This window comes from Mus musculus, chromosome 9 (genome assembly GCF_000001635.26).
Source record: "Mus musculus strain C57BL/6J chromosome 9, GRCm38.p6 C57BL/6J".
In the NCBI taxonomy this organism is placed as follows: domain Eukaryota; kingdom Metazoa; phylum Chordata; class Mammalia; order Rodentia; family Muridae; genus Mus; species Mus musculus.
Window position 1 is genome coordinate 115272838 of NC_000075.6, and position 15322 is coordinate 115288159.

The 15322-nt window shown below is 41.7% G+C and overlaps 1 protein-coding gene and 1 pseudogene across 2 annotated transcripts in view; both read right to left on the reverse strand.

Annotated features, from left to right (window-relative positions):
* The window catches only part of Stt3b (STT3, subunit of the oligosaccharyltransferase complex, homolog B (S. cerevisiae)), a 67999-nt gene that overhangs the window by 30368 nt on the left and 22309 nt on the right, over nucleotides 1-15322 (reverse strand). The window contains exons 2-3 of the mRNA NM_024222.3: nucleotides 7574-7682; nucleotides 3867-4154 (exon numbers count right to left, since the gene is read on the reverse strand). Of these exons, the coding sequence (NP_077184.2) occupies nucleotides 3867-4154; nucleotides 7574-7682 (397 nt within the window). The remainder of the gene's footprint in view (nucleotides 1-3866; nucleotides 4155-7573; nucleotides 7683-15322) is intronic.
* Nucleotides 8255-9233, reverse strand: Stmn1-rs1 (stathmin 1, related sequence 1; annotated as a pseudogene). Its single transcript, NR_029430.1, has one exon. The product of NR_029430.1 is annotated as a stathmin 1, related sequence 1 (transcript).

The window sequence follows — 15322 nt, forward strand, 5'->3', positions numbered from 1 at the left end:
GTGTTTTGGAGATGCCAGTACCATGAGATGACCACCAAGAGCAGCAGCAGCAGTGAAGTACAGGCATCTGGAGCCTAGAGGACTACGCGTGTGCTACAAGGGGCATGGCTGGAGAAGTGACCCAAGCCCTTGGAGGAGCCCAGAAGATCGTGAGTTAGATCCCAGACATTGGACGGTTGGAGATTGATTTTTGCTTTGATTGTGACTGTGCCCTGATATTTTCCCTCTTGAAGGAAGAAACTGTTTTAGTGGAGCCCACAGTTAAGAGACTTTTAATTGTAAAACGAGTTTGGATTTTAAAAGGGATGGATATTTTAAAGTGATTGAAAATTTAAGAATATTAAACAATTACGATTATGAATAAGAGCCAAGCCAGGGAACCCATATTTCCCAATTTCAAAATGTACTACGAAGTTCCGGTAGGTCAAACAGTGGGTGCTGGCACAAGGACAAACACACCTTCCACTCTAGGTAACCTTGGCATGTGTGTTCAAATAACTCTGACAAGGTACCAAGATCAATCAAAGGGGGAAATAGAAATCAACATAACAATCAAAAAGTACACATGGCTCCAGCTGCGTACGAAGTAGAGGCCCTTGGTCCTGTGGAGAATTGGTACCCCAGCACAGGGGGATGCTAGGGCAGTGAGACAGGAATGGGTAGGTGCGTGGGAGAGCAGCCCAGAGGTGGGTGGGGGGAGGGGGAACATGGGATGGGGGTTTGTGGAGGGAAAACTGGAAAGGGGGACAACATTTGAAATGTAAATAAATAAAATATCCAATAAAAAAGAAGTCAGTATGCAAATTAATACATTCGGACCTTTGTGGAGCAACCTCAATATAAACCTTAAAACAACTATGAAATTATTATTATTATTATTATTATTATTATTATTATTATTATTATTATTTTGGTTTGGTTTTTCAAGATAGGGTTTCTCTGTGTAGCCCTGGCTGTCCTGGAACTCACTCTGTAGACCAGGGTGGCCTTGAACTCAGAAATTCGCCTTCCTCTGCCTCCCAAGTGTGGGGATTAAAGGCGTGTACCACCACCGCCCAGCACAACTATTAAATTTTTAAACGAAGACATAGGGCAAGAGCTCACAGTGATGTTTTACAGTGATTTCCTGGATAATAGGAACAAAAGACAATGTTGACAAGTTGAACTTCATAAACATTGATTTTTATATATCAAAATATGTTCATGGGGTAAAAAGGCAGACCATAAAATGGGAGAACCACATAGAAATAGATAATCCATAAAGGATTAGTAGCAAGCATACATAGAGAACTACTAAAATTCAACTCAAATATGAGGAAGGGACTTTAAAAGACATTTCTACAAAAAAATTACCCAACTAGCTATAAGACACACAAAGTGCTTCCCACTCATCACTGAGGAAATGCAAAACAGAACCAGTCACACAGCCTTACACCTATTATTAGCATCAATACTAGCACCAGAGAAACCAAGCCAGGTATAAAGGTATGCATGGAACCCCAGCTATCTGGGAGGCTGCAGCAGGAATAGTGAGGATTTGAGGCGAGCCTAGGCCCAGAATAAGAAACAGCCATCAAAGAGCAAGTGCTGGTGAACACATGCAGTCAGTAGACTCCTCTGCTCGCCACTGGTAGAAACTGGAAATGGCAGTTATGGAAAGTGGCACAGAGGTCCACAAAAGACTAAAAGATTAACTGTTATTTATACAAGTGTATACGGCAGGTCTCTACCTATTTAATTAGCCAAAGACAATGAGACAAAAGGTAGCATGGTTGCATTTTACAGGACGTGAGTGGGTCTTATGAATGGCCACAAAACATTACAAGGATAGACAACATTTCTAAACCATGACACTTGGTACATGTTATAGTCTGTGTATTTTACCATAATGAAAAAAGCTGGAGGAAAAAAATAAAGTAGATATGTGTGTAACAATTATGCTAAACACAAAAACCAAGACACTACACGTCCTATGTTGTAAGATTTCATTTAAGTCGAGTGTTCAGACTAGGTAAGTCAATAAAAGATAAGCCTAGTCCGATGGCTCAGAGAGAGGTCTCAGGGTTAAAAAGTGCTCGCCTTGCAAGCTGGCTGATCTGAGTTAGGTTTTAGAACCGCTGTAAAGTGGGAAGAGAGAACCAATTTTACAAACTTGCCCTTTGGCCTCTACATGTGGGCCCAGCACACAAGCCTCCAGACAGTGTCATCCAAGAGCAGCACGACATTGGAACTTTCTGGTGCAGGTGCATGGCTTCCACACAGCAGGGAAGAGGAGGTACTGACGAGGGCAGGGTTGAGGTCCAAGCACAACTTTTAGACTGAAAAAATGTCTGTAACAGCAATGCCAGCTGCACAACACTGAATGCAGTAAGAATTAAGTGTACTCTTTAAAACAACACAAATGAATTTTATTAAAATTTTAGAAAAAAATTTAAATATTAAAAGGTAGCTGAGACTTCAGTTAGCACACTACTACTTCAACAGTTCACACCCACCAGCTGGAAGAAAATGAAGGATAAAAAAGTAAACAGAAGCCAGGAATAGCACGTAACTATGATCCTAGCACTTGGGAGGCAGAGGCACAGGCAAGGACTTTAGGCCAGTCTCAGACACTTCCATACACATATCAAAACCTTGTTACAAAAGTATACAGCAACACAAGGGGCTAGAAAACTATAATCTGTTTGTAAATGCCCACTGTGAGTGAGTTATTTCTAAGTGACTTTGTACCTTCACTTTTCTGTTGTACAAGTTTCCCATAATAGGGTATTTTTAGCAAACATGAGAAGTAGTAACAGAATGTAAGTGGCTGAAACAGTTAACCAATGTATCCATCCAAACTTCCAAACTGAAATCAATGCCACTGTTTTCTTCAAATAATTTAATTTAAAAAGGAACTGAAGCCACCCAGGCCGCCTCTCCTTTACTGACTTCTGTCTCCTCAGGGCCACCTACACACCCTATGGAGCAGAGGCACATTCCTCATTGTTGTAATTTTGCTACAAACTGCAAGTGTCTAATTTGCATCATTTAAATTTCATATTCATAATTTATCACGACTATTCACTCACAAAGTTTCCCACTGGCATCATATTAACAAGATCTACTCACATTTACATGTATTATTTTTATACGAAAACTTACATTTAAATAGTTTACAAAATTTTGTGTTTAGGTGTGGTGTTTTAGTCTGTCCCTTCCTGCCCACCCCACCCCCCCTTTGTAGGCTGCGAAGAGTCCTTAAAGACACTTTCTGATGACGATGGCAGTACTCTTGAGTGTCCTAATGTCAAACTCACTCATATGGGTGCTTTCTCTCTTTCAAACTTGAGATCAAGAGAGGCCTTCTCTATAGATCACTCCGCAGCACTCTTCCTGGAATTTCAGGCCAGGTCAAAGCAAAAAATACCCACAAGCCAGGTAGCTTTTAAGGGAATTTAAAATATAGTTAAATGTATAAAAAGTGTTCACATAAAAGGTGTGCATAGTTGACAGGCTGCTCCTGGTAGCTTTTTTTTTTTCCTTTTCTCCGAGACAGGGTTTCTCGGTGTAGCCCTGGCTGTCCTCAAACTCAGAAATCTGTCTGCCTCTGCCTCCCAAGTGCTGGGATTAGCTTTTTTTTTTTTAAGCTATGATTATAAAGTAGATACAATAAGGTGGTGAAAATTAAAATTTATATAGACATATTAATACAGTTATTGATATACTTGGCTTGTATGCTTTTTAAATGGTAACTTTTGTTAAATGTACTATGAGTAGTAACAGATCTGTGTGAAACTTTATTGGTAAAGAACGCATGTGTGCCCTAAAGCCTTAGGGCAGAAGGTCACCAGCATTTAAGGCGGCTAACATTACCTGGTACTTACCCATAAGTAGTAAGTGAACTGAAGCGCAAAAATGGCAATGCCTTCATTATCAAAGGATCCCGCCACTGACCGAGATATGTACCCTGGTACGATAGCAATGAAGCAAGCAGCTAGAAGTCCTGCTCCTTGGTTCCACAGTTCTCTAGTTAGCAGGAACGTAGATATGGATGTAAGGCCGCTAAAAGTTGGTGCAAGGAATACACACACATCTCTTATGTGAACTGTTATGTTCAATGTATTTAAAATCCAATGAATAAGGCCAGCTGTTATCATCAACCCTGGGTAAACCTAGAGAGGGGGGAAAAAGGGAATTTAGTTACATAGTGAACAAAGTGGGGACACATACACACACACAAAACACACAACTTCTTCCATTTGTATTAGTATACATCATTTGTAGTTAAGAGTGAACGGAAAATTTTTACATGATACAAAATAAAATCTTTTTGTAATAGATACAAAGATCAAATTTATAAGAAATACACTTAAAAGAACAGAGAGAATATAAACCAAGAATAAGATATTCTATTTTTTAATATTTAATATTTAAAATATTAAAATAAGAATATGCAATCATCTTTATTAATTATCTTTCTCAGTTCTGAGAACTGTCTTAGTCATTTATTTATTTATTTTTTTTTTAAAGATTTATTTATTTATTTATTATATGTAAGTACATTGTAGCTGTCTTCAGACACTTCAGAAGAGGGGGTCAGATCTTGTTACGGATGGTTGTGAGCCACCATGTGGTTGCTGGGATTTGAACTCTGGACCTTCGGAAGAGCAGTCGGGTGCTCTAACCCACTGAGCCATCTCACCAGCCCCAGTCATTTATTTTTAAGGAGTAGCGTTTTTATCATCCTAGTTCTTATTGTGTATATATAAAAAAGAGAAATGATGAATATAAGTTAGTCTCCCCCAATTTTCAATCTGAGATTCAGAAAGTAAATACCTCTAGCTAAGAAGGACTAGTCATTTGGAAACAACAACAAAAAAAGACTAAGAGGCTTAAAGCACTGTTTCAAGTATCAGGGATGGGAGGGGAGACTACTATCCTGGCACACCCACCCTGACAACAAAAGAAACAAACACAAGAAGATTTGGTACCCAGGGTATTTATTCCCAGGTATTCCTCAGTTACCAAACTGTTTAACCCTGCATTTGCATCCCCAAAGGCTCTTGCTCTCAAGACCAGAGGCACGAAGGTAACAACATGGTACTCTCACTCGCTGACTGCCCCACTTGAATCTGTGTGTCTCATGCCCTCCTAGCCCGTGGCTTTAACTCACCCCCTTGCTTTCTCTCCCTGACATTTATTACATTTACTAGCATTGAACACACTTTATAAATCTTATTTTTAACTGCTCAACTTCACAAGAATATAAGCCCCAGAAAAATAACTGCATTTCTCAGCATCAGTGACAATACAGGTGTAGAGTGGATATTCAGCGTCCAGTGAACGCACAGAATAGGATTCAGGTTGAGAAGACCAGCATGGGAAGTCATTATAATTCTTACAACATTTTGTTCCATTTCATATTCAATACGTCTTACTACTGTATGATTCTGTCTGCAGTACAGAAAGAAAATAGACACAAACCTGAAGTGCTTCTCAATATAAGTCAACATATCCATTAGATGGCAGATGGAACTAATGTAAGAAAACCTTCAAAATACAAAGTACTACTGGGTCAAAGGACTAAAACCAAAGCCTCCCAACAGCACAGATATGTTCAAACTCGGAGCTGGAGAGACGGCTCAGCTGGCTAAGAGTACTTGCTGCTCTCACAGAGGACTCAGTTCAGTTCCCAGCACCTACATGTTAGTACACAACTATTCACAACCCCAGTTCCTATGGCCCCCGTGGTTCTGTAGGCCCTACGCATGCATGTACTCATAAGTTTAAGATTGAATACATACTTATTTAAACTTTAAGGGAAAAAAAGAATACTCTTCAGATGTAAAAAAACAAGGGAGTTCAAATTAAGTAGGCATTCATATTACTAGAATCCACAAGAAAGAGAAAGCAAAAAAGCCCAAGAAACCAGGTGTTAATATGTGCCTTGTAGCCAGAGGTTCAGTGGTTTTACCTTGGCACAGGAGTCAGAGAAAAGGCCTAGTTCCCAGCAAAGTCAGATCCTGTTATGAAACTAAACTGGACAATTTCTTCTCATTCATCAGGGAAGTCAGGAAGGAACTCTGCCTTCCTAAGTAGGAACAAAGTCCCACAGAGGTAAGATTGTTCCAAAACTACAGTAATGTTAGAGTGAGTATAAGAATCCCCAGACTGGAGCGGCAGAGACAGCTCAGATGAAGACCTGGCTTCACCCCCAAGCTGCACATAAATCATGGACTATTGGCACTTGCTTATAGTGCAGTGCTGGGAGATGGGGAATGGCATGGTGGGCAGAGGCAGGGAGATTCCTGGAGTTTGCTGAGCAATCAACCTGGCCCAACTAGAGAGTTCCAGGCCAGTGAGAGCCTCTGCTCCAACAACAACAAACCCAAGGAGGACAGCACCCAGGGAACATCTGTGGCTGACTTCTCGTCTCCACATGTACATGTGCACCCACATGTGAATATATGTGCACACACACATGCACCACTCTTTCTAAACACAGAAGGAAGGAGTATGGAGTAAATAAATTAGAATGCATTAAGGTTATAATCAAGTATGGAAAAATAAAAGGCCTGAAGTTATAGATATTTCTTAACTATAATACATTTGAAAATTTAAAAAAGCACTACAAAGCCCTCCTCGTTTACAGGCTAAATGCAATTTTAGGCAGGCATGGTGGCTTGCACCTAGTATTCCATCACTCGGGAGGCTGAGGCAGAAGGGTTACTGTTGAATGCGAGGCTAGCGTGGGCTACAGAATAAGCATAAAAGAAACCAAAAGCCCCCAGATGAAGCAGACCCTAACAGATTAACATGAAAGGAAGGATAATGAAAACACCACCAGACTCAGGGAGTGCTGCTGACAACACAGCAATGACCACCAGAAACACAGCCTACAGTGGACAGAGGCTCAACGTTACGACCAACAGCACAGGCAGCTGGGAGGGGAGCATAAAAATAAACTCAAGGATTTAGAAAAAAGGAATGAATCTGAACTAATGAGAGAGAGAGAGAGAGAGAGAGCGCAGACACTTATGAGGAGTGATGCTGATAAACCTGTAGCATCAAAATTCAAGAAGAAACGAAAGTGTACAAACTTCTCCGAGAGCTGCCTGCCACATCTTCCCCCTTCTCTAGGAGTTCTCCTTACACACTGAACCCTAAGAACCTTCATGTCATCCTTCTGGAGGCAGAACACTCTACCCTACTCAATACGGTTCAATTATCTACATTAATTCAGAGGCTTGAGGCTGGAAACATTTAATTAATTTGATTTTCAAAATTTTTATTTCCTTCCCCCAAAAGCTTTTAAACTCAATTGTTCAGAAACAAAGCGAAAAGCACTCTGGACTTGAGGTACTTTGTGACAGCAGATTCTTAATCCAGCCCCTGACCTCAATCAGAAATGGGGGGCAGTGTAAGATATCCTACAAATAAACTGCCAAGAGCGGAGCTGAGAAACACTGGCTAATTAGCCATGGAAGATGTGTCTGTGAACTAATGACGGCCTTCCGAGACCCTCGTCCCTTAGCAGGAAATGCTTTACTCCACAGTTTACAGTTACCGCAAAGGTAAGGAATATACTTACGGTGCCACCCACTATTCTTCCCAGTGGGTACCATGCTCTTTCATCAAACCAATTTAGAAACTCATAGAATCCATGAGATGCAAGATGATGTGTTGATCTATAGTTAAACCTGGACAAAAGAGAAGAGGAAATGTTATAAAAAGAGTTAACACAAGGACACCTTTCTTTATATTCAATATATGGCTACACATATCTCACTATGAAGAGAGAACTGTGAAGCAAGTCCCTGTGAAGAGGCTACTACTGTGATGAACAGATGATAAAAGAACCAGTTTTCAAGGTTTAAGGAAAACTGTGATTATCCAGTTAAATCATAAGCAGGTTATTTTAACAGACAAAAGTGAAGGGCAAATTACAAGGTAACAACGTATGAAAAAGTTAAGAAATCAAGAGACACCCTGAGTTCTTCCACTCACCATACAGAATCACTGAGTAATACAAGGGTTTGGAGGGCAGAGCAGGCTTCAAACATAAGCCCAAAATGCTACTGATAAAGTATAGTTCATTCACCCATCCATCCATCCATCCATTCATTTATTCAATCAATCAATCAATCAATCAATCAATCAAGTAAAATAACACTCTATAAACAAAATCAGATACACTTTTCAGTGTAACTTCTTGATCCTATAAGGCAATGGAATAATATTAATACATTTTCTGAGAAGGGGATTTTTTTTTCCACAGCACTATGCAGTTTATTAGCCACTGAAGTACTGTAGCATCTGGTGAGATTGGGACAGAATTGGGATTGCAAAGTGAACAGATATTCAACATCTAATGGGTTAGAAGAAGCCACTACATACTCTTCACAAACGTCTTTCACAGTCAATATAGTACTAGCCATTAACCCACCATACCGAATGTGCCCGAGTGGAAAAGATGCAACGAGAAAAATAGCTACGTTACAAAGACCAACACTTTAAAAAAGAGTAAAACACTTCCAGTTTCTCCCCTTGAGCCCCTAAAACATCTCACGGTCTGGATCTACCTATAGGTCGGCTTCTAGACTATCTGTCAGGAGGGAAAGTAAATGGCACTGGCCAGTACAGTCTCTGGATATGTATTTAGGAAGGGGTCGGGGAGAAAGTCAGCTCTTGGAACAAGGTAGCCTTGGTCTTGTCCACGGGGTCTTTGGATTCTTTGTTCTTCCGCACCTCCTCACCGCGCTTGTCCTTCTCTCGCAAATGCCCCAGCTCAGCAGCCACCCCATCCCCGGCTTTCTTTGTTAGTCTCCATTTTGTGTGTCCTTTCTCCCCGTCACTTTGCTGAAGTTGTTGTTCTCCTCAATGGCTTTCTATAGCACTTCTTTTTCATGCTCCCGCTTCTCAGCAAGCTGCTTCAAGACTTCCGCTTCGTGAGACTTGCATCTTCTGCAGCTTCTAATTTCTTCTGGATTCCCTCCAGGGGAAGATCCTTCTTCTTTGGGGGGTGGGATGGGGTGGGGTGGGGGTGGGGGTGGGGGTGGGGGTGAGGGACAGATTCTTTTGACCAAGGGCTGAGAATCAGCTCAAAAGCCTGGCCGAAGCACACTTCTCCAGCTCTTTCACTTGAGCATCAGAAGATGCCATGTCGAACAGAGGACAAGAGACTGGCTATGCACTCCCCACAATCCACTGGCAAGGAAAGCCCTGCTCGGACCGAGCTGCCTGGCCACACTCTCAACAAGAGGATTTTTAAGATCAAAAGTTAGACTGTCCTTGGTGCCACTCAGCAATCTCCACACCACAGAATTACCTTCAAAACTGAGCCCCTGACACCTAAATCACAGTAAACAACGAGAGCACATAGCGCTGCAGAGCTCCAGATGCACTGATAAGCAACAACTAGGCAAGGAAAGGACCCCCCTGAAAAAGCAGAGCGACATCCCCAACCTTATGACAATACTGAATGAAAGAGCCAGTACACAACAAGAATCAAGGCTTAAAATTTCAACTACTTTTTTTGAATAACAAGACAAAACAAAACACCACCACCACCATCCTACTTCAAGTAATGATTATAAACATGTTTCACAAAGCAGGAGCATGTCACTCCAAGTTGGCCACCAAGGCTGCCCTCGGGATACTTTCCCTTTACAGTGAGTGGCCTGCCTTCCTTGGACACGCTTTAGAGCCACCAGCTCTGCAGCTGCTCCCCTCTCTCTGCAGGTAAGCATCTTCTACTTAAAATGGTCAGGAACCGACTCTGACATTTCCTGAGACCTGAGTCAGACCCAGGTTCTGAGCCCATGATGCAATCTTATCTCCCCAACTGGACCTCCCTTCTCATTTCTAAACCAGCCTTCTCTATCTTTAGCTATATTTCCTCTCTGAATGTCACAAAGGTACCCCAAACTCAATATTCAATTAAACCAATGACAGGGGGACACCTGAGACACCATCCCAAGCCAAACACATATCCTCCATCTGCGTTCAGCGTCTAGGGGCCACCCTTTCCTCACATCTTAAAATGACTGCCTGGTCATCTTGCACGAGTCCTGTCAGCCTTCTAATTGTGTGCGGCCTGCCACATGTCTCTCCATCAGACTCCTCAGAGCCTTTATCTCTGTCTGTGCATCTACTTCTCCCCATAGTGGTGGAACCCCAGTCTCACATCAGGCAAGCTCCCTTCTTTCCATTCTGGATCTTCAGTCCTGCAGTCTTACCTCGGTCCCCACTGTCACAGTGCTTACACTATCCACCCCTGCGGCACCTGGGGTCCCCACTGTCACAGTGCTTACACTACCCACCCCTGTGGCACCTCGGTCCCCACTGTCACAGTGCTTACACTACCCACCCCTGCGGCACCTGGGGTCCCCACTGTCACAGTGCTTACACTACCCACCCCTGCGGCACCTGGGGTCCCCACTGTCACAGTGCTTACACTATCCACCCCTGCGGCACCTGGGGTCCCCACTGTCACAGTGCTTACACTACCCACCCCTGCGGCACCTGGGGTCCCCACTGTCACAGTGCTTACACTACCCACCCTTGTGGCACCTGGGGTCCCCACTGTCACAGTGCTTACACTACCCACCCTTGTGGCACCTGGGGTCCCCACTGTCACAGTGCTTACACTATCCACCCTTGCGGCACCTGGGGCACTGCTGTTATATATATCCTGCTAACCTGGCTAACGCACTCCACATCCTTGGCACATTTCTAAGGGACACAATGTACTTTCTTTGGAGTGTTTGCTCTGCTCCCATGATGCAGGACTGCAGTTCTGCATGGGTATGACAGGAAAGGCATTCTGTCAGCCACATAACCACAACACTAGTCTCTCCAAAGTGACATGTTAGCTGTAACTTCCGATGTCCCAGCCTGAAGGAAAGCAAGGCATTAGGAGTCTACTGAAGACTTCCTTGGTCAAGGGCTGGAACCTGAAGAGAAATGGAAGCGCACTTGCTGGGTCTTGGTTTAGTGTCAACATTTAATGCTGGCAGGAGGCAGCTCTCTGAGAAATAGCTCGCGCCCTTGGTCATTACATCAGTCTGCATTTGAATAAATCTTTTTATGTCTTGAGCACTATTCTTTTGTCAGTTTTATAAATCAACTCTCATACTGTGGCTTCTCTTTACATTCTGCCAGTAGTATTTTAAATTACAGTATTTTTCAGAGGAGGGCTGGTGCTTGACAAAAGAGAACCACCTACAAGCATCCTCTCTTTCCACCATGTGGAACCCAGAGACTGAAAGCAGTTCATCTCTACAGCAAGAGTCCTTGCTCTCTGAGCCATCTTCTTACCAAGCCACTGGTATTTTTTCAATACTTAGTTTCTTCTTATTTATGTGCATGTGGGTTTATGTGCATCGTGCACACATAGGTGCCCATGGAGGCCAGAGTGTGTCAGGTCTGCAGGAACTGGAACTAAAAGCAGCTGTGAACCACCTGATGTGCCAGATCTTCTACATGAGCAATACCCACTCTAACTACTGGGCGCTCTCTCCAGTCTCTTCTCCCATGGTATTTTTTAAACACAAATTCTTTACATAAACCTAAATTTATCTTTTTGTTTTTTTTTTGTTTGTTTGTTTGTTTTTTCAAAGGAAAGACAAAAAGTACAGGGGCAAGGGAAAGAGGGAGTGTGAGAAAAAGAACGCTCTGCTGCAGCAGGATCAGAGAGATGCTCATTTTCTTCTTCGTGACTAACAGTTTCAGGTTACCCATTAAACCCTTAGTACATCTCAACTGATCATCGCTACTGCTCTGCATTCAATCTTTGTATCCGAGAGAATATTTTACTAGCAGTTTTTGGCCTGCCTCTTGGAATTTTTAAACTCTTTTTTTTCTGTTTGGTTTTCTGGATAGAAGGTCTTACTGTGTACCTCTGACTGACCTGATACTCCCTATGTAGCTAATTCTTCCTGCCTCAGATTCTTCATATTAATTTTAAAGCAAGTTTATCAGTTCTACCCAAGATAACCAGCAAATTCCACTCAATCTCCAATCAATTTGGTAAGAATTAACATCTTTATAACCAGGATATATTCACTTCAAGAATGTGGCTGATCTCCATTTACCTAGGTCTTCCTGAATGCTGCTCCACAAATCGTACCATTTTACTTACGAATCTTGAGCACCTTTGCTTAGATTTAATCTCATCTCTAATGCTATTCTTTATATCTAAATTAAAACCCCACATATGCTTATTAACACTTATCACTAGATTATACTATATTTTAAATATGGAAAATAATGAATATTCTGGCATTAAAAATAAAGAGGTAACTCAGAGATTCTGAAAGGCTTAAGAACACTGTCAATAAGAACTCACAACTCCCCTCTTGCTCTCTCTTCAGCATCCCTGTAATTGCCAATCTTTTCAATTACCAAAAAAAAAAGAAAGAAAAAAAAATTACAGGTGAATACCGGTTTTAGTCAAAGTAAAATATTTAACAAAACCATTAAGTTCCAAACTAAAAACGTTACTCGGTTTCTAGTTTTAGAAACAGTATTTTTCCAATAAAATCTTCATGAACTCAAAAAAAAAAAAACCAAAAAACAACAAACAACAAACAAACAAACAAACAACCAACCAACCAAACAAACAAAAACCCAGGAGAAACAATTTCAAGCTTAAATGTATACACATTTGGACTGACACAAACTATAGCAAACAGTAACAGTTAATTTTTATACAAGTTTTTCTTGCTGTTAAACAGTGTTCATTAATTAAAGCACTAAAGTTCCTTAGGTCTAAGAAACTTTTGGCTCCCGGTCAAGGGATTACATCCTAAATGTCTGCCTCCCTCATGGTTATATTAAACAGGAATTGTCACAATCTAAATTTATAGCTTACTACAAATGTGCTGCAGATTGGGGTGTTACTGCTAAGTATAGTTTGGCTATTTTCTCTCATGCAAATCCTCAGTCGCAGCACTACAAATCCAATCCAAAGCAAACTTAAGTGGCATTGAGATTAACCACAGGCCTGTCTTTTTCTGGCATCAGATATTAAAAAAAGTATTTATCAATCACCTTCTTTGAGCAATTTTAAGCATTGCCTTTCTTACCTTGCCAAACACACAACTTATTCTCTGTTCTTCACTCATGAGCGGGTGCGTGAGAGTGCCTGGGTGACCCTCGGAAGGACTTCATGCTCCTGGCGCTTTGCTTACAAGAGTCAAGTAATGGCAGCACAGTTTACTCCTCTAGGCACCCCAGTATTGAACAACAATGTAAGTTTTTGTGCTTTACCCTAAACTTAATCTACTAGGGAAGGAATTCAGTCTCAAGCATGCCAGGGAAATGCTCTTCCACTGAGCTATGATCCCACCATTGTTTTAGCATTATATGGTATATGTAAAATATGAGCCAGAAAAGCTGGGAAGTAATTTTCACCTATTTCTTAGCTACCGCAGTAAATCAGAGCAGCTCTTAGTCCACAGGTGTGCTACAAACATACTAAAAGGAAAGCCACTTTCCCAAGGGCCAGCTCTGTCTTTTGTTCTAAAACGTTTCTCCTCCAAAAGAGGATCCAAATGTATGTATGCAATCAATCAAATACTGCCTGTTTCTTGAGGAGAGATGTGAGAATTATTATTTTTTCATAACATTTAATTAAAATGATTGTCAAGGGCCTGTAAATAGTTCGTATTCTAATTACTCTTTGTGGGTTGAAACAGTATGTTGCTATGTGGCTCTGGTTAATCTGAAACTTGCTCTACAGACCAGGCTGGCCAACAACTCAGAGATCTGCCTTCCTGTTTTCCAAATGCTGGGATTGAAGGTGTAGGCCACCATACTCAGTTCTATTCACTTCTGCATCACATTCTCAGATCCAAGATTAGCACATTTTTAGAGGAACACAGAAGATACTGCAGCCATTTAGAAACAGCCTTCATAAAAATAAATTTTAAAAAACTCTAAAATAAAGTGACACTAAGAAGGAAGCAATCAAAAAAATGACTGGGGGGAGGACCTCAACCATTTAGCAGTGAAAAAGCACACCAATACAAGGGAGATGAGAAAGAAACACTGTCTTACATCTAAACAGTTGAGTCCACAAAGCTTTTATACCCAAGGCAAGAGCACAAGTCTAACGCAGCCTCTGCGCACCAAACCCAAGGCACACGGCAGGAACAATCAAGTAGGAGCAGAGAAGAAAGGTAACGGCCCGGGGAGGCAGCTGGGATGAGTGCGGGCAATGAGAAACCAGAAAGGCCAGGAGTGACAGCTTGTGATCTCAGTACTCAGGGGAGGAGCACTGGGAAGTGAAATCCCAGGCCAAATGGCCTACACAAGGAGAGCCTGTCTCAAAGAAACCCAAAAAGCAAAAGAGAAAGTGTTGTACAAGAGAATGAATGGAGTAGATGGAGGCCGGCATGGGCCAACACAACACCAGGCAAAGCCTTGAACCCTTCTCTCGAGTTCTAATTTGCTTTAAGTTGAGAAGTTAGGTTAACTATAGTTTGTATTAAAAAAATAAATAAATCAGGAAACACAAGCTCCTACAGAGACAAGACTCCCAGGAAGTCTTGTCTGACAGAACATTCGAATAAATAGCACACACCTCTACACAAGGCTTTTCTACGCATCACTTCTACAAAGTGATAAATCATTTATTTTTTAAAATTTCTCAAGTATATTTATATACCAAGCTTTTTTGATGTACGAAGAAAATTGAAAAACAAAATGGTTTTTCTGGGGCTTAAATACAATAAACACAAAGCAGATTAGAGATGGGAAAGGTTCCACAAAATGTGAGTAAATTTAGAAGATAGGACAGACTCCTCTAAGCAAGGATAAAGTTCTATCTCACACCATCTGTACGACACTTAAGAATGAAGGAGTCACCTACTCAGAGAGAGGTTAAAGAAACTAGTAAGTAAAGGCAAGCCTGCCTAGCTTGCTTTCTACTGCAAATGCTGGGGTAATGTTGTGATAAAACATTTGAACCAAAAGCAGTTTGGGGAAGGGAGGCTTATTTCAGATTGTATGTCCCCACTATAACCCATCATGGAGGGCAGTCAAGACAGGAACCTGAGGGCAGGAAGTGGAGCAGAGAGCACAAAGGAACAATGCTTACTGGCTTGAGCCTCATGGCTTGCTCACCTGCCCAGGATGGAATTGCCTGTAATGAGCTGGTCTATCAATCATTAACAAGGGAATAACTCGCCCACAGGGTAAGCTGATGGGGAGTCTCTCCCCAGGTAGTCAATCTATGGGCACAGTTCCTGAGAGGGAGCGTGGTTATGAGGTCTGAAGACTGTTTACAATTCTTCTAACTTGTGGTACTAAATATGGCATTTTTTCATTCTCTCAT